At 40.2% G+C, this 14,954-nt stretch overlaps 1 protein-coding gene across 8 annotated transcripts in view; it reads left to right on the top strand.

The window, feature by feature from the left end:
- Window positions 1-14,954, top strand: part of RHBDD1 (rhomboid domain containing 1) — a 31,322-nt gene that overhangs the window by 10,814 nt on the left and 5,554 nt on the right. For 7 of the 8 annotated variants that reach the window (XR_014511877.1, XR_014511878.1, XM_083443002.1 and 4 more), the window contains exons 3-6: window positions 139-271; window positions 3,876-3,964; window positions 4,843-4,896; window positions 7,796-7,915. Coding sequence is in view for 6 of the 8 variants with exons in the window: in XM_083443002.1 (XP_083299128.1) it covers window positions 139-271; window positions 3,876-3,964; window positions 4,843-4,896; window positions 7,796-7,915 (396 nt within the window). In the remaining 2 variants the exon portion in view is untranslated. The remainder of the gene's footprint in view (window positions 1-138; window positions 272-3,875; window positions 3,965-4,842; window positions 4,897-7,795; window positions 7,916-14,954) is intronic. The other variant, XM_083443001.1, reaches the window with a different exon arrangement.

The raw sequence follows: 14,954 nt of genomic DNA, 5'->3' as shown, positions 1-14,954 counted from the left end.
TTTTTCATCTGTTTGAAGTGTGAACAATGACACTTAATGGAGCAGGAAGCATTTTAAGAACAGCAAAACTTCTATGTTTGTTTTTCATATTACATGAGAATTTCTCTTAATATGTTTTTCTGCTTCATTTTGATTTAGGAGTATTATTTGCTTTGAAAGTTCTTAACAACTACTATCACCCAGGTGGATCAAGCAACGTCATGGGATTAATTATATCCAATAAATATGCTTGTTGGTTGGAACTTGTAGCAATTCACTTACTGAACCCAGGGTAAGTATCCTGTGACTTATCTACAACTTGCGTTAAATAATTATATATGTATATGGATGTCATTACGAATAGAATAAAGCCTGCATCCCTTCTGGATTGTATGTTTTTATATGAAAACTGGGGAACATGTTCAAATGGCATATACAGAGAAGCTTTCTGGGGAGGAAAATGTATTTATTTCATTTCAAAGAAATAGGGCTGTTTACAATAAAGTAAAACAGCATATTTTTATGATAAAATATGCATAGGAATCAATTTTTATTGTACCTTTGAGCTTTTAATGACATTTACAATTCTTAAGTAAGTTTTTGTGACATAGATTAGGCATAGATTAGCATAGGAACTACATTTACCACATCACTGATAATCATGTCTCGTTTATGCCCATTGTAGTTCTGCCAGTTTGCAGTGCTTGCTTCCTGATTCAGAGCACCCCACCCTTAACATCAGTTTTGACAGTGTTTCACCCTCCTTCTTGCCACATATTCTATACTTTCTGGTTTATGTGACTTACCCCTTCCAAACATTGAAGTGTTGTTGTTTTTAATCCAAGCAGATTGTTTTGATTTAAGCAGGCTTTCTTTTTCATACTTCTTTTCTATCCTTTCTTACTGCTTAGAACATAGCAATTTTAAAACAATCACAAACCCAAACTGGGTTGTTGGGTCTTTTTTGGAAAAATAAGCAGCCAGGGTGCAGAAATCCATCTTAAACTTAAAAATTGAGCTGAAAATATATGGGTTGCTGAAGAGAGTAGGAAAGGTTTCTATCCCTCTCCAGTTCAAGGGGTGTGTTTGTTTCCTTTCCCCACACAGGTTCTTTTTTGTCAACTCTCCCGCCCTCCCACTCATTCTTCTGCCTTGCCACTATGTGTGAACTGATGCATCATACCCATCATATACAGTTGCTTTTCTGTATAGTTACAAGTTCCCTTTCTTCGTCTCACAAATTCACTTACTTAAGCAAGAATTCATTTTCCTCTCCACTTTAGAAGATGGCTACCATTATTAACGTGTTGAATTGCAAGTGCACATAAACTTTTATTATCCCCTTGAGGCTTGCTGTATCAACAAGTGCTCAGAATGGGATGTGCCAACCATCATCCTCTTCTATTCCAGTGTAGGCAAAATCATTGGTCAAATGTTTAATATAAGAGTGGCAATCTCTTTCTTTGTTTATAGCATTTTTTATTCTGAGAGCTGCTAAATCCAGCTCTTAGGGGCAAACGTTTTACTGGGCAAACTTTTTAACATGTTCTTTTCCTGCTTAATCTTTGTCTGCTTTTTGTTATGCCATTATAATATACAGTAACTGGTAAGGGTGTTCCTGTTGGCTTCCTCCAAATCAGAAGATTCATACCCCACTGGAAGAATTGACTTGGCTTTTGAACCTGAGAATCTCCAAGAAGTGCTATAAGATCTTGTAGGGGTGGGGTGGCTTTCATTGCCAGGATTAGGGTATTTGCTTGGATTTTAATTTTATCTGCAAGCTTTACTGATTAGAGTCACCTTAATTTGTTTGGAAATTGTTGTTACCTGCCCTGTACAAAGAACAATGTCTGTCATTGTTAGGTAATAGCCTGATAGGATAAAATGCAATAATCTGTGATGGCTGATTCCATGACAACTGCTGATAACAGTCTCATGTATTCAGAATTTCAAGTGGTAACAGCAGTTACCACTTGCATAAAGTAAGGAATGCAGTTGGTATCATTTTTCTATAGTGTAGCAATGCTTTTTAGCAAGAGGTGTTTTGGAAACAGTTTCTTCTGTTGTGTGTTGAAGGACTAGAATGCTTTAACTAATTTTTAGAGATATACAATACTGCGCATGAAATGTGTATTTTCTTGGTGCCACATAGGGTTCCTTCCTTCCCCTGCTTTCTGTCATAAGTGAAGAAAAGGTTCTGAATGATGCTAACTGGAGAACCACCACTTTTAGTCAAATTGGGGCTGGTAAATCCTTATTCAACACTTCAACTTAATTGCAAAATAACCAGAAATGGGAATGCTAGCTAACAGTAAGGAACAATAGACGTTTTCTGCACAGAACAGCTTTAAATCAGTTGGTTTTTGTTTAATCCAGGCTCATTTGCATTCAAATACTGTCTCAACTCTATTATCCTTTACTACACAGCCTACTTTGTATAGTTTTAATTTAGCAATAAAGAACATAAATTGTGCAGTTGGCTGTATCTACCATGGGTTTATTTCAATGATAGGCTATGCTTTCTCCCCCTCTTGGCTTGAAGTTTTGTGGATTTTCTCACTAGGAGTCAGTTCATCCATTCTTTTATCACTCTGTTTTTAAGCACGCTTTATTTAATCTGGCCTCTCAGTAGAAAGGAGGTAAACTAATGATGTAGTCTCAGATATAAGTCTCCATCAAGACAAAACTCTTTGAACTTCTCCAGATCAAACTTTCACAAAACAAAAGAGATGTGACTTGAAAACGTTCACACCCATCTTCTACCCCTCAACAAGCAGATAAAAGAAATGTGAAGAATCAGAGCCACATAGGTCCAGAGCTGCTACAGTTTCTGCTTTCAGCCCAATAAAAGGCGATTGGAGTGTTTTGGAAGGATGCTTATGGTATATTTTGGCCATTTGTGAATGGATGTGGAAGAGAGACATGGTTAAAATTCTAGCAAGTTCTACTTTGGTGTATGCCTAGTACTCTAGCTACAGTTGGATACTAAAAGGGGATTTTCAAGTGACTTGGAGGCTTGTAATGATGAACTCAGTAATTCCTCTCCTCAGCTATTTATGAGCCAAGCTTGCCCCAGTGCCACCACTCCTTGCCACTGCTTCTCTCCCCACCCCCGCCGCAAGCTTACCTGTAGGGAGGTTTTTCTGTGAGGCTGCCCTTCCTTCCTATGGCCATCTGGAACGGAAAAAGTGCCCTGGGCACTAAGGACCCTAGTATCTCTAATTTTCTTGGGAACCTGAGTAATTAGTTTGAATATTAGATGTTTCGGAAACTATATGATCCTTGCCCCTGGAATGCTGTCATTTCTCTATCTATTATCTAAAGTAACTTGTTATTTGAAGTTAACTTAAAAGAAAAATTAGCTTGCAAACACCCAATATTTTTTCAGTGATGTTTTTTCATGCTAATGTTGTTTAATTTTTAATCTTTTCCAGCTAAATTAATTTTTTCACTAGTTAGTACCTGTCTGTGCAAAAAAAGTCTCAGACCAGATTTGTGCCAAGTTTCAGTTTTTTTCTGTGTTGTGAAAATCCTTAACCATTTTTATGCACCTGTCAGTAAGTGAGCAATAGTTCTTAATTGATAGGTAAACCCTAACTTTTTCTGTAAAGTCTCTGAATATGGCTGTACAAGTTAGTACATCAGAGGAGCCCTATTGGATCATAAATAATCCATAAAGACGACAGTGTTCTTTTCGCTCATTATTTCCCCCAAAAAATTGGACAGTGAAATACATGTTGTTCCTTTGGTTATATTAAAGTCTTCACAATTTAAAATGCACCAAGTGGAGCATAGGCTGCAAACTGACTAATTGGTCTGATTTGGGATAATGAGGGTACAGAATGTATCTAATCATGAGCAATACAACCTCTCACAAAGGATTGCTTTCTTTTTAGGACCTCTTTTGCAGGGCATCTGGCAGGTATTCTTGTTGGGCTAATGTACACCATGGGACCTCTGAAGATGCTCATGAAAGCATGCTCAGGTATGGAATGATGACCCTGAGTCTTACCAATAATTCACAGTTCAGTGAATTGAATTGAACATGAATACTTAGCTTTTACGTCATAAGTTTCAAGCCATCCTTATGTGGTGTTTCTATCCATTAAGTGAGGCTTTGCATCTGCAGTTACGTTCACATTGAATGGTTTGACAAATCCTTAACACATTATAATTTATCCTCTAGGAGATTAGGAACATCAGCTCTCATTTAAAGTGGAGCATTTGAACTGTTCTTGTGTGGGTTATTCATGTGGACCCACAATAGCAGAGCCTTGACAAGGTGCCTGTATCTATCATAGAGAGGGGAGTGATTGTTGTGTGTTTTAGAAACCAGCATTAATTCACTTTAAGGGATCCTCTTTGCAAGGAATGTCCTCCTGCACATAATGTGTATGTGAACAGTATATCAGGGAGGAATATACCCTGAACACAATTGTCATGTGAATCAGCTCTGCTTTTGTAAGCAAACTTGAACTAACAAGTGCCATCCTTTATGAGCAGCACACTTTTACAGGTTTCAATTTAAAGGCACATTTGCAAGACAGTGGTCCTATGTATTTTGTTGTATTTTAGTGGTGGCTGCCACTAAAACAGAGTACAATATTCTAAATAAAATCGATATGCTAGCTTTGCAAACAGCAGTTGAGGGACATTTTCCCTACAGTTTCAGTATCCTCCTTTCCCACCTCATCTTCAGTATTGCTGTTCAGCTTGTTAGAAGAAAATTGTCAAAACTCAATAGACATGTTAACAGGACAGAATTGTAACAGTTATACTTCTAGATAGATGAATCTGTCAAATTCAAAGTTGTAAAAGGGCAATATGATAAATGCTTATGAATATTAAATACATTCTTCCTAGGTGGCTTTCGCTCTCAAACTGACTTTTCAGAACAAAGAAACAGATACAATTCAGGTAAGTAACTTAGGTTGTACTCACTTATCTGAAAGTGCTCAGGAAATATCATAGCAGATTGGAGCACTCTTCTGTTTCTGTAGTGCTTCAATCTGCTTTGTGGTGCCTCTGCCTTTTTCTCAGTATCAGGAATGTAAATGTTTGAATATCATTGTCCTCTTTGAGTCAAGGGAAGTATGGTGTTTGATCTATACTGGGTTTAGCCACAAGGTAGGGATTGCTCACCAATGTAGCTGACATGCTCATTTATTCTCCTTCCATTAACCAGATTTAAAAAGTGTGTAGCTATGGTGGTTTTGGAGTTGAGGCACTGATTTGTGTTGTGAGAGTGTGTGCCCACACATGCTCTGATTAGGGCTGGGCTTAGGTTTTCAACATCACGATGTATCGTCAGCAAAACATCGCAGTTTGGCGATAAACCACAATGTTGAAACAAGCTGCATTAGCTCCAGCTGGCGAGGCACTGGGAGAAACTGCCTTAGCTCTCATGGCGGGACCTGAGGAGCTTTCAGCTCAGTGTCTGGCGGGCTGGGGACAATGCAGCTGGCCCCAGCCTGCTGCTCAGCTGTAGGCAGGAAAGCCTCCTGCCCCCAACTGAGCGAGCCCTGATGTCCCGGTGAGCAGAAGCGAGATGGGGGCTGCTCAGCTGGGGAACATGAAGCCCCTGCTTCCCAGCTGAGAGATCCCCGACCCCACTCGTGCTTGCAGGAGCAGGGCTGCAGACTCCGTCATGCTTTTCCATTGAGGGGTGTGCGGCTGTGTTCCCCTCAACAGAGAAGTTTAAAGGAGCACCGCCTGGCAAGGCGGAGACAGGTAGCTACATCAAAGGCAGATGCAGCTGCTGAGCTGTCTCCACCTTCCCCCAACACATCCCATGTTCTGCCTGACTGCCTTCAGATGGTGCAGGGGGTCTTATTCCAAGGGGGGGGGTCTCTTTTAAACTTTTCCCTTGAGGGGAGCGCAGCTGCGCACCCTCAATGGAAAAGTGTGATGGAGCCTGCACCTCGCCAGCTGAGCAGCCCCGATCCCAATCCTCCTTGAGTGCAAGCAGGAGTGGGGTTTGGACTCCCTCGGCTGGGAAGCAGGAGCATTTTAACAGAGGCTTCTGCAAGCGGTAGTGGGTTAGAGGCTCCATAAAACTGCTTGGCTGAGGCGAGGGCAGAGGTGCACTCCTCAGCCAATCAGTTTAAAGAAGTAGAGGGAGGAACAAGCTGTATCGGCACTTTGCCCATGCAGATTGTTTCTCTCTCTGCCGGTATGAGGGGCAAATCACTCACTGGTATATCGCTAGTGAAACCACCGCTGCTTGAGTCCCTCTGCTTCTAGCAGCAGCAGCAGCAGCTTGTTTTTCCCTCAGTATGCTGGGTGCTGGAGGAAGAGGGACTCGGGAATGGTGGCTGTTTCACTAGCTATATACCACTGAGGGAGGTTGTCATCGCAGTCTGCCCCCATACCAGTCCTGGGTGATATATCAATATATTGCCCAGGACTATCTGATGCGGAGGGGATATGCCCACTCTTCTACTTCTGGCATGCAACCCCTAGAGGGGTTGCACTAGGACAACACAACCTCATACTGGAAAATGGTAGTCACCTGATCTGATATAATAACTTCTTGCATTTGATTTAAGAAAAGAAACAAGTACCATATTTTTCCATGTATAACACGCCCCTGTGTATAAGATGACCCCTACTTTTGGGGACCCCAAATTAAGGAAATGGGGGGAGATTGCCGACAATTGCTCACCCGCCTGACCGCCACTGCCAATCGCACACCTCGCTGAAGCCATGAATCGTCTGCCTGCTTGCCGCCGAACACCTGCCCAATTGCCGCAGCAGCCAATTGCCAGCAGGCCTTGCCGCAGCCACCAATCACCCGCCCAATTGCCACAGCAGCAGCCAATCGTTAGCAGGCCTTGCCGCGGCCACCAATCACCTGCCCAATCGCTGCTGACAGTCTCCTGCTCGCGGTTGCTGCCAATCGCCCATCCCCCGTCTGCACTATCCATGTATAAGACGACCCCCAATTTTAAACATTTTTTAATAATAATAAAACAAACTTATATATGGAAAAATACAGTATTTGAGAGGTCTACCTGGCCGGGGTGTCCTGTATTACCAGATGTGTTAGGGCTGGTGAGCTTTTTCTCAGTGATAAGTGGAAAGGAGAGCATTTTGGTTTATGCTGGTCTTTTAATTGCTGCTCTGTTTACCAGAAGATGATTATCCTTGTTCTTGAATAAAAAGAGCAAACAAAGTACCATTATTCATGTACACCCTGATCATGCTGAGCACACACAGCAGCCTAATAAAAGAAATTGGAATTGTGTTGATCAACTATTTTATGGGGAAGTGAGATCATCCAATGAGTGAATTCAGCTCTTGGCTCACCCTTGCAAGCTATCACTGGAGTACTAGACATTTTTACTAGACCACACAGAGTGTAGACTCAGTTGCTGGATTGGGCTTAGGAATCAAACATACAGAATCCACTTACATGTGTGATTATCAGTGCAAATGGGGACATGTGCAAAAAAGTTGGGTTTGCATCCTTTTAGGGCCTAGCTGAATTGCAACAGGCTTTAATAGACTCCGTTTCTTTTTTGTGATTACTACAGTATGCACAGCATTTTTCCTTGCACTATTACCTACCTCTTAGTTCTTAAAAAGCAAGTTACAGATATAATGGTCAGTATCCAGTGAGGTTCTACCACTAGCACAAATACTTCCACTTGAGGAATGGAACTTGCCCTTCCTCTCTTTCTCCCCACACCCCCATACCCTCTACAAATCTGCTCTGGAGGGTTGAGGGAAAACGTAGAACAAATTCAATACTGTAATTTGATATGGTAGTCACTCCTGGTATCTCACTTTCTTTCTCTGTGTGTGATCTGTGTAGAGAATTTTAGATACTCAGGTTACCCATCGCACTCAACGAGAGATTACAGCATGTATACTGGTGGACTGAATGAAGAAGAACAGGTTGAAAGGGCCCTCAGAAATAGTCTGAATGATAGAGGTAAGGAATCTCAATTTTGTACTGAGAACCTATGCAGAGCCTCATAAATTTGTATTTTCTTTTTTTCCTGTTGTTCTCGAAGTTTAACTTTGTTCATGGTTCATTTTTCAGTAGCAGGTGCAGTGTTGGCTTGCAGACTAGTCTTAAAACACTTAGGTGGTTTTGGCACTCCTGTCTTAAAGATGCACTGGAACAACATGTCTGAAAGCATATGGGGCCATCAATTTAAATTTACTATTAGGACCTAGAAGGCAGGGAGCCTGGAAATGCCGCTGCTGTTTTGTAAATGATTTTATTTGAAGAGTAAACAGCAGAATAAATTGGTCAAAAACTAATGACGAATTACTAAAATAATTTCTGAGTTTGAGGTTTTGTGTGTGGAGGTTTTAAAAACCAGTCTCTCTCGCTTTAGGTTTGTGGATGATTGAGACTTTTTTACTGAATAAGGCTGGATGTTTCTGCACAGCCTTTATTTAATATTTATATCATATTTGCTTAGTTAGCCGCTGACTTTTTCTATTATTGTATGTTGTGCGTTGAGTCTGTTTAAAGTCTGACCGTTTACTATTTTAATAATTATTCTAATTAAAGCTTTTAAAAAATTCAATCAGGTTAGACTCTGGGTGTGTTTTGCTTCACACTTAACATCTGTTTGTCAAATGCTAGGGGTGGTATTGGCTGGTGAGGCTGAAGGGTTTCTGCTTCTCCATAGTGTGTGGGAGAGCATATTTGCATAATCATGTCTACAGAGCAGACAGCTCTATGACACCATGGTGTGGTGTGCTGTTACTCTAGCTGTTTATGTGCAGCTCATAGTGATTGGAATAATGTGAGTTCAGCTGTGGGGTAAATTGTCCCTTCAGGCAGGGGGATGGAATCTTGTTTTTTCCTACCCCGGTGATTGTATCATATCACTGGAGTGTGGCTAACTTCAGACTGTCTGAAACTATAACTTGCATCATCTTCCAAAGACATGTCTGGAATTTAAAATTTATAACCTTGGTAAAAGCAAGAACAATTACTGGAATAGCAATTGTAGCTTTTGAGGATTAGCCTTCCTCCTACCACTCATTCCATGTTGAATGGATTTTCCACAAAGCAGTTTAAAGTGACCCTTTTTCTCTCTTTTTTCTCTTTTTAAATTAACCCACCTTTCTTTCAAGTTTGGTCTTCAAGGCACCCTACAAATCATTTTTTTAAACCAGCTTCAAATATACAGAAGAGCAGCTGAAATAATAATCATATCTGTATTATTTGCCATCAGAGAATCAGGAGGATAAGACAGTGTTTGTTTGGCACAGAAAATATTATAATGTTGGTGCTAGGCAAATATGCCTGTGGTGGAAGTTCCACAGTCTGGGTACCACTGGACAAAAGACCCTATCTCTGGCTATTTGATGACTGTCCATCTTAAATGGCTACTTGTCTTCATATTCACACTTATAGATAGATCTTCCAGTTCTGCTTTGTGTAACTCAAAACTTTGTAATTTCAATAGTTGATTGTAATATCTCAGCTTTCTCCCTATTAGAATGCAAGTATTTAAAACTTTCATACATCCTCCAATTCTTGGCCCAGGATGCAGGAAGTGCCAAGTGCTCTGCCTCTTATATAGTGTTCAATAATGGTTTTAAATAGCTCTGGATGCTCATTAGTTTGTGTTCCCAGGAAATACAGTGGTTTATGATTGGCTTCTGTTTACAAAGCCACAGCTGTGTTAGTTTACTTCCCACTTGAAAATTACTACAAAAAAGTCAGTAAATTCCGTTACTAATAATACACATTGAAGTTGCTAACGAGATAAAAGATGTCAGTGATGGTGTGTCTCTGATACAGTCAATACAAACAAATAATTGGAAACAGATGAACATCACAGAAATGTGGGCACACAAATCTTAAAATATATTGTGCACAGATAAAAAAAAAATCATATTCATATTCATTTGGTTTCCTCTAGCAGGGCTTTGAAATGGATGTTTGTGCCACACAGGAACTTAAAAAAAATACATCTCTATACAAGGTATGGCATAGAAACAGGGAAGGTACCAACAACATGGTCATATAATACTTGATCTTGTTTTGACACTGCTGGACTTTGTTTTTGTTAAGATATCTTGCCCACAACCATAGTTAGCTTACTGACACACTGTTATTAAGATATGCTTAAAATCTAAAACAAATAAACCTGTTAATTATGGGTTTGGCTCATCTTGTAAAATCAATGAAGTACAGCAAAACATTACTTAACTGTTTTGACCATGTAATATAAAATGTCTAAGTAAGCAGAATGTTAATGGAAAGAGGTCTATCTTGGTTGGGATTCTTTATCCAGTATAGAAACACTAGCCAAGAGAGACTTACCTAGAAGTAGCCCTGCTCTGTTGGATCATTCAGTGATGTAAATAAAATCATGCACAGAAGAGTTTTTCTCTGCTTAGAAGCCTGCTTCTTCAGAAGGGAAGTAATGTCTTTGGGATAATGCAAGTTTGTGTCTGAAGATCAGGGCAGGAAGATATTTAGTGCCATTGGAGGAGAGGCAGTTTTAGCACTCCTAGATATTGTAATACGTTTGATTTGTTTTTGCTTTCCTGCTGAAATTAAGTAATTTAGTCTCAAGTCAAGCCACTTTTTCAGCTTTTCATAGGGTTCAGATCAGGGGAAATCAAAATTAGCCACCAGTAGTATGACCACTACTGCTGAAATACAGTGGTACCTCGGGTTACCCGATGCTTCAGGTTATGTGCCTTCGGGTTGCGCACCGCGCCGAACCCGGAAGTACAGGAACAGGTTACTTCTGGGTTTCTGCGCATGTGCAGAAGTGCTAAATTGTGCTTTGCGCATGCACAGAAGTGCCAAATTGTGACCTGTGCGTGCACAGACACGGCACTGTGGGTTGTGAACGTGCCTCCCATACGGATCATGTTCACAACCCGAGTTTCCACTGTAGTGGTGAGTATATTCTAGTATGGCTGTTGAAAGCACCTATTGGATTATGTCTGTGGTGACTTATACTTATTCACAAACAAACATCCAGTGCGTAGAAGAAGTTGTGCTTCTACAATACAAAGCCAACCAACAAGTTGCTGGTGTGCAGACCTTGTCATCCAGAGCATTGATTTGTATGGTATTTAGGGAAGAAGTTATATGGGGAAGAAGTTATAACTATAATGAGAGAAACAAAGTTAAAGGAATTTCCCTCACATTCCTGCTGGCTGCATTGGTATGTGTGGTTGTTTACCATAATGTGCATGAGCTATGTGTTGGTGTACACAGCTTGAGTACTCCAGTTTTACTACTTAATTTGTCTAACTAGGAGCAACAAACCATGAGCCTTGACTTGGTGTGAAATTGTGCACATTAGGCTATAAACCAACTACACACCTTGGACTAATGTTACCTGTGAATATTTGCACAGTCAAGCTATTGATGCTGGATCAGGGATAGCATCATAGTAGTTGGAAGGAGAAAATTATTGTTTGTTCCACAGAAATAACTGCATGGTCGGTTAGTGGGGGGTTGAAATGACATGAGTAGTTCTGTAGTGTGACTTCAGGGAGTCCATCTGTGAAAGTCGCCCATGTGCATATACATATATAGTTGTGTTTGATGATCACAACTTAGATCTCTTATTGAGCCACTCTAATTGCACTGGAGACCTGGAGGTGCCTCACTTAGAAATTGCAGTGTTTTCTGAGGACTTTGGATCCACTTAATCTCTGAAGGTCTTTTTAGTGTTCCTTCCACCCACACAGAGTGCACTTTGCCACCTTTATGCTCCCCACCCCATGCTTTCAGAGGGAAAGCTGACCTTTGGAGAGTGTCCAAATAGGCCCTGGCAACTAGTGGATATTATGAAAAAATAGTTCACTGTGGTTGTTGCCTTATTGCAGCAGGCTGTTCATGTACAGTAGCACACCATGCCATTGGAAACCTCTCTTGAAGTTTGTAGAAGAAGCATCTCTGAATTGTATGTTCATGTGGAAGGTGGCTAAGTAGCCAGGTGACATCTCTGACATGTTTTGCTCTTGTTCCCTGTTCCTGATGAAGGGGTTTGAATAGGACTTAAAAGCATTTCTTTCTTTCTTTCTTTCTTTCTTTCTTTCTTTCTTTCTTTCTTAATGAAATAGGACAGCTACAGGGGACCGTATCACTTATACCAATTCTTTTATTTGTCATCCTTTGGAACAAAAATGGCAGTGATGCTGAAGACTAAGCAAAAAGGTGCAAGGGAGCAATAATCATTGCCAAGATCTTCCCATTTATTTACTCAGCCCATTTCTGCTTTGTACGCTTTTTAAATGCCCGTTGTTGTTTTTTGTGGAGAAGCATTTCCCTCCCACCCGCAACTTGAATGTAATATCAGTGTGTCTTTTATAGAGTGCTGTCGTATACGTTGCTGTTTTTTGTTTGGAAAGACAAGCCCAGCTGTACTGCCAATAGGGAAAAAAAACTGCTGGGTAATGCATTATGTATTCTTTATACAGTACCCAGAAGCTCTTTGTGAACTTTGGACACACAAGAAAGAATGCCCTGGCATTACAACATAATTAGCAAGACCAAACAGTGTTGTTAGGGAATAAACAGTCTCTCATCTGAGATGAATTAAAGCCAAAACCGAGGTTGTCGTTTGGTGCCAGTTGTTCAAATGTTACTAAAACTGTTCATTTGTCCCCTTGATAAATTGGGGGGGAATTTCCAACCAGTTATGAAATTATTTGATTATGAAATTCATTGTGAAATCTACATCTTACAGACATGTGTTTAGAAAGAACTATTGTCCTAATAACTTTACCCATTGCAAGTGAGAGATTCTGAGCAAGTTGTAAAACTCTTCATAGTTTTGTATGCACGTGGTAATTAATCCTCAAAATGACCTTCAAGGTTATTTTCTTTTGGACTTTGTGAAATGTGTTTGGTTTGATATTTCCACAATAAATACTTTTTTATTTTATTTTAAGAAATAAGTTGTTGGCAACCAGGAAGAAAACATCCTAGACAGAAAGCAGTCTATTTACAGGTCACATTTCCCCCACATTTTTATATGTTGGGTTTTTTGTTTGTTATCAAACAAGATTTTTGTGAAAAGAAGTCTTTGTTTGCTTCTAGTGCTTGTTCCTTGCCTGAAGTTATAAACCAACATTCTTGGTATTGTAGGGTTGGTATATGTCCTCTTTTTCCAGGACATGGCCTCTTTTTCACGGGTATGTAAAATGAGAGTTGTCATAGCGATCCATAATTGCCCTTCAAGATATGGCAACCCTAAATGTTTCACTGAAGCCAAATGATACGTCATAATCTTATTCGGGGATACATAAATGATACATAAAAATAAACGTTTGGATTATATGTTCAAGCAGAGATTTTAACATTACAAGAAAGGCCGTAAACATCTTGTGTTACCTATCAGGATTTTCTTGGGTTTGTTACCTTCAGTTTCTTATGCAGGTTCCTCATGGATATTGTTGGTGTCCCAGCTCCCATCAGCCCAGTCGGCATGACCAGTGGTCCAGGATGATGGACATTGTCATCCATCTGGAGGGCCACATGTTTCCTACTCACACCTACTCTAGGTAGTTCCTTATGTCCCCAAGAAATGCTAGAAAGTGATACTTCCTGGGTCAATGACTTGTGCTATTCCTATTGCTGCTCCCTGTAGGAAGGATGAAATTGACCATATAGGTCTCCAAAGTTATAGTAAGAAAGCCTAGAGTTGTTGTACCGGGCAGCATTAGTGTAATCGGCTGATTTGAGATTCTTTGCCAGCATGACAGAACATATATCTATCCTGATGAGATCAGTTCATGATGATCATGCTGAATAATTTGTTGTACAACTCTGGAACCCATTGGTCCTGTTCTTAGGACCATCCAAGGAATCCCTTTGTCAAGGTGCTATTGCCTTCTATAACCTGAGAACATTGTTCTTTTGCATCTTATGGCCCCACTCTCATTAGATCCTTGAATTAGCTTGACCAAATTGGATGTAGAGATACATACAGGCCTCCCTTTCCCTATAACGGCAGAGCCTCATTGTCAAATTGTGGATGGTGGTAGAACTGGGCTTTGCTATGCCCTAGGACAGGTAGGGGATCTGTGGCCCTCCTGATGTTGCTGAATTATAGCACTAATCAGCCTGGCTAGCCTTCCCAATGGTCAGGGATAATGTGAGTCACAATTCAGCAACATCTGGATGACCACCAGTTAACTATCCTGCTCTATGACGATTCCTCCATCCAGCCCATGATAAATTGAACTGAATCCATCACATTTATGGAGTGTCTAGCTGTGACTAAGAATGAGTCAGCTGAAGTTGCATCTAGTCAAGACCAAGTAAAGACAGTTGGCAAAATTTGTAGTTGAAGCACTCATAGTTAATTGGGTTTTGGTCTATCATGTGTTCTGTGTTTTTATAACCTTTGACAGCCTCTTTTACTGGACCAATCTCTGCAAGAGCATTTATAGAGCACGCTGGATTGAGTGCTTTGGTTCAGTAAAATACATTTTCTTACTCATTTTGTATTTCTCAAGTATTCAAGTCCCCTGTTTTATTATCACTGTTGCATTCCAACTACCCTCTGTTCTCGTAATGCTAATAGTTTTATTGTGGAATTTTGATGACTCACAGCTCATGTTACTATTTCTTAGATAACATTGTAGTCTGAACAAAAGTTTATTAACTCTTCTACAAGTAGCACACAGGGGTTTTGTGATATACTGTGCAAGTCAGTGGCATACAATAACTGCATCTTTTAAAACTTCTAGACTCAAGTGTTCTTCATGCTCTATCCCAACTCATGATTGGGAAGGGCGTTAGTTGCTTTGCAAATTTAACAAGCCTTTTTTAGAGTATGACCATCTCACAATGCACTCGAGAGTTCCAAGGTGATCTCTTTATGCTATTGAATATAGGGTGTTTAAAATGATGTTTCAAAAACAAGTGCCAACAGTGGTAAATATTTTTTCGTAGTACTTCTGTGCAATTCCCAGCTCTGACAAAATCTGTTAGCTAGCTGTTCTACATCAGGGTTAGGATGTCGGGT

The sequence above is a fragment of the Podarcis tiliguerta genome, assembly GCF_965153285.1.
Source record: "Podarcis tiliguerta genome assembly, chromosome: 5".
NCBI lineage: Eukaryota > Metazoa > Chordata > Lepidosauria > Squamata > Lacertidae > Podarcis > Podarcis tiliguerta.
Note: the sequence above shows the minus strand (reverse complement) of the source record. Positions and strands in the feature narration are given on the sequence as shown.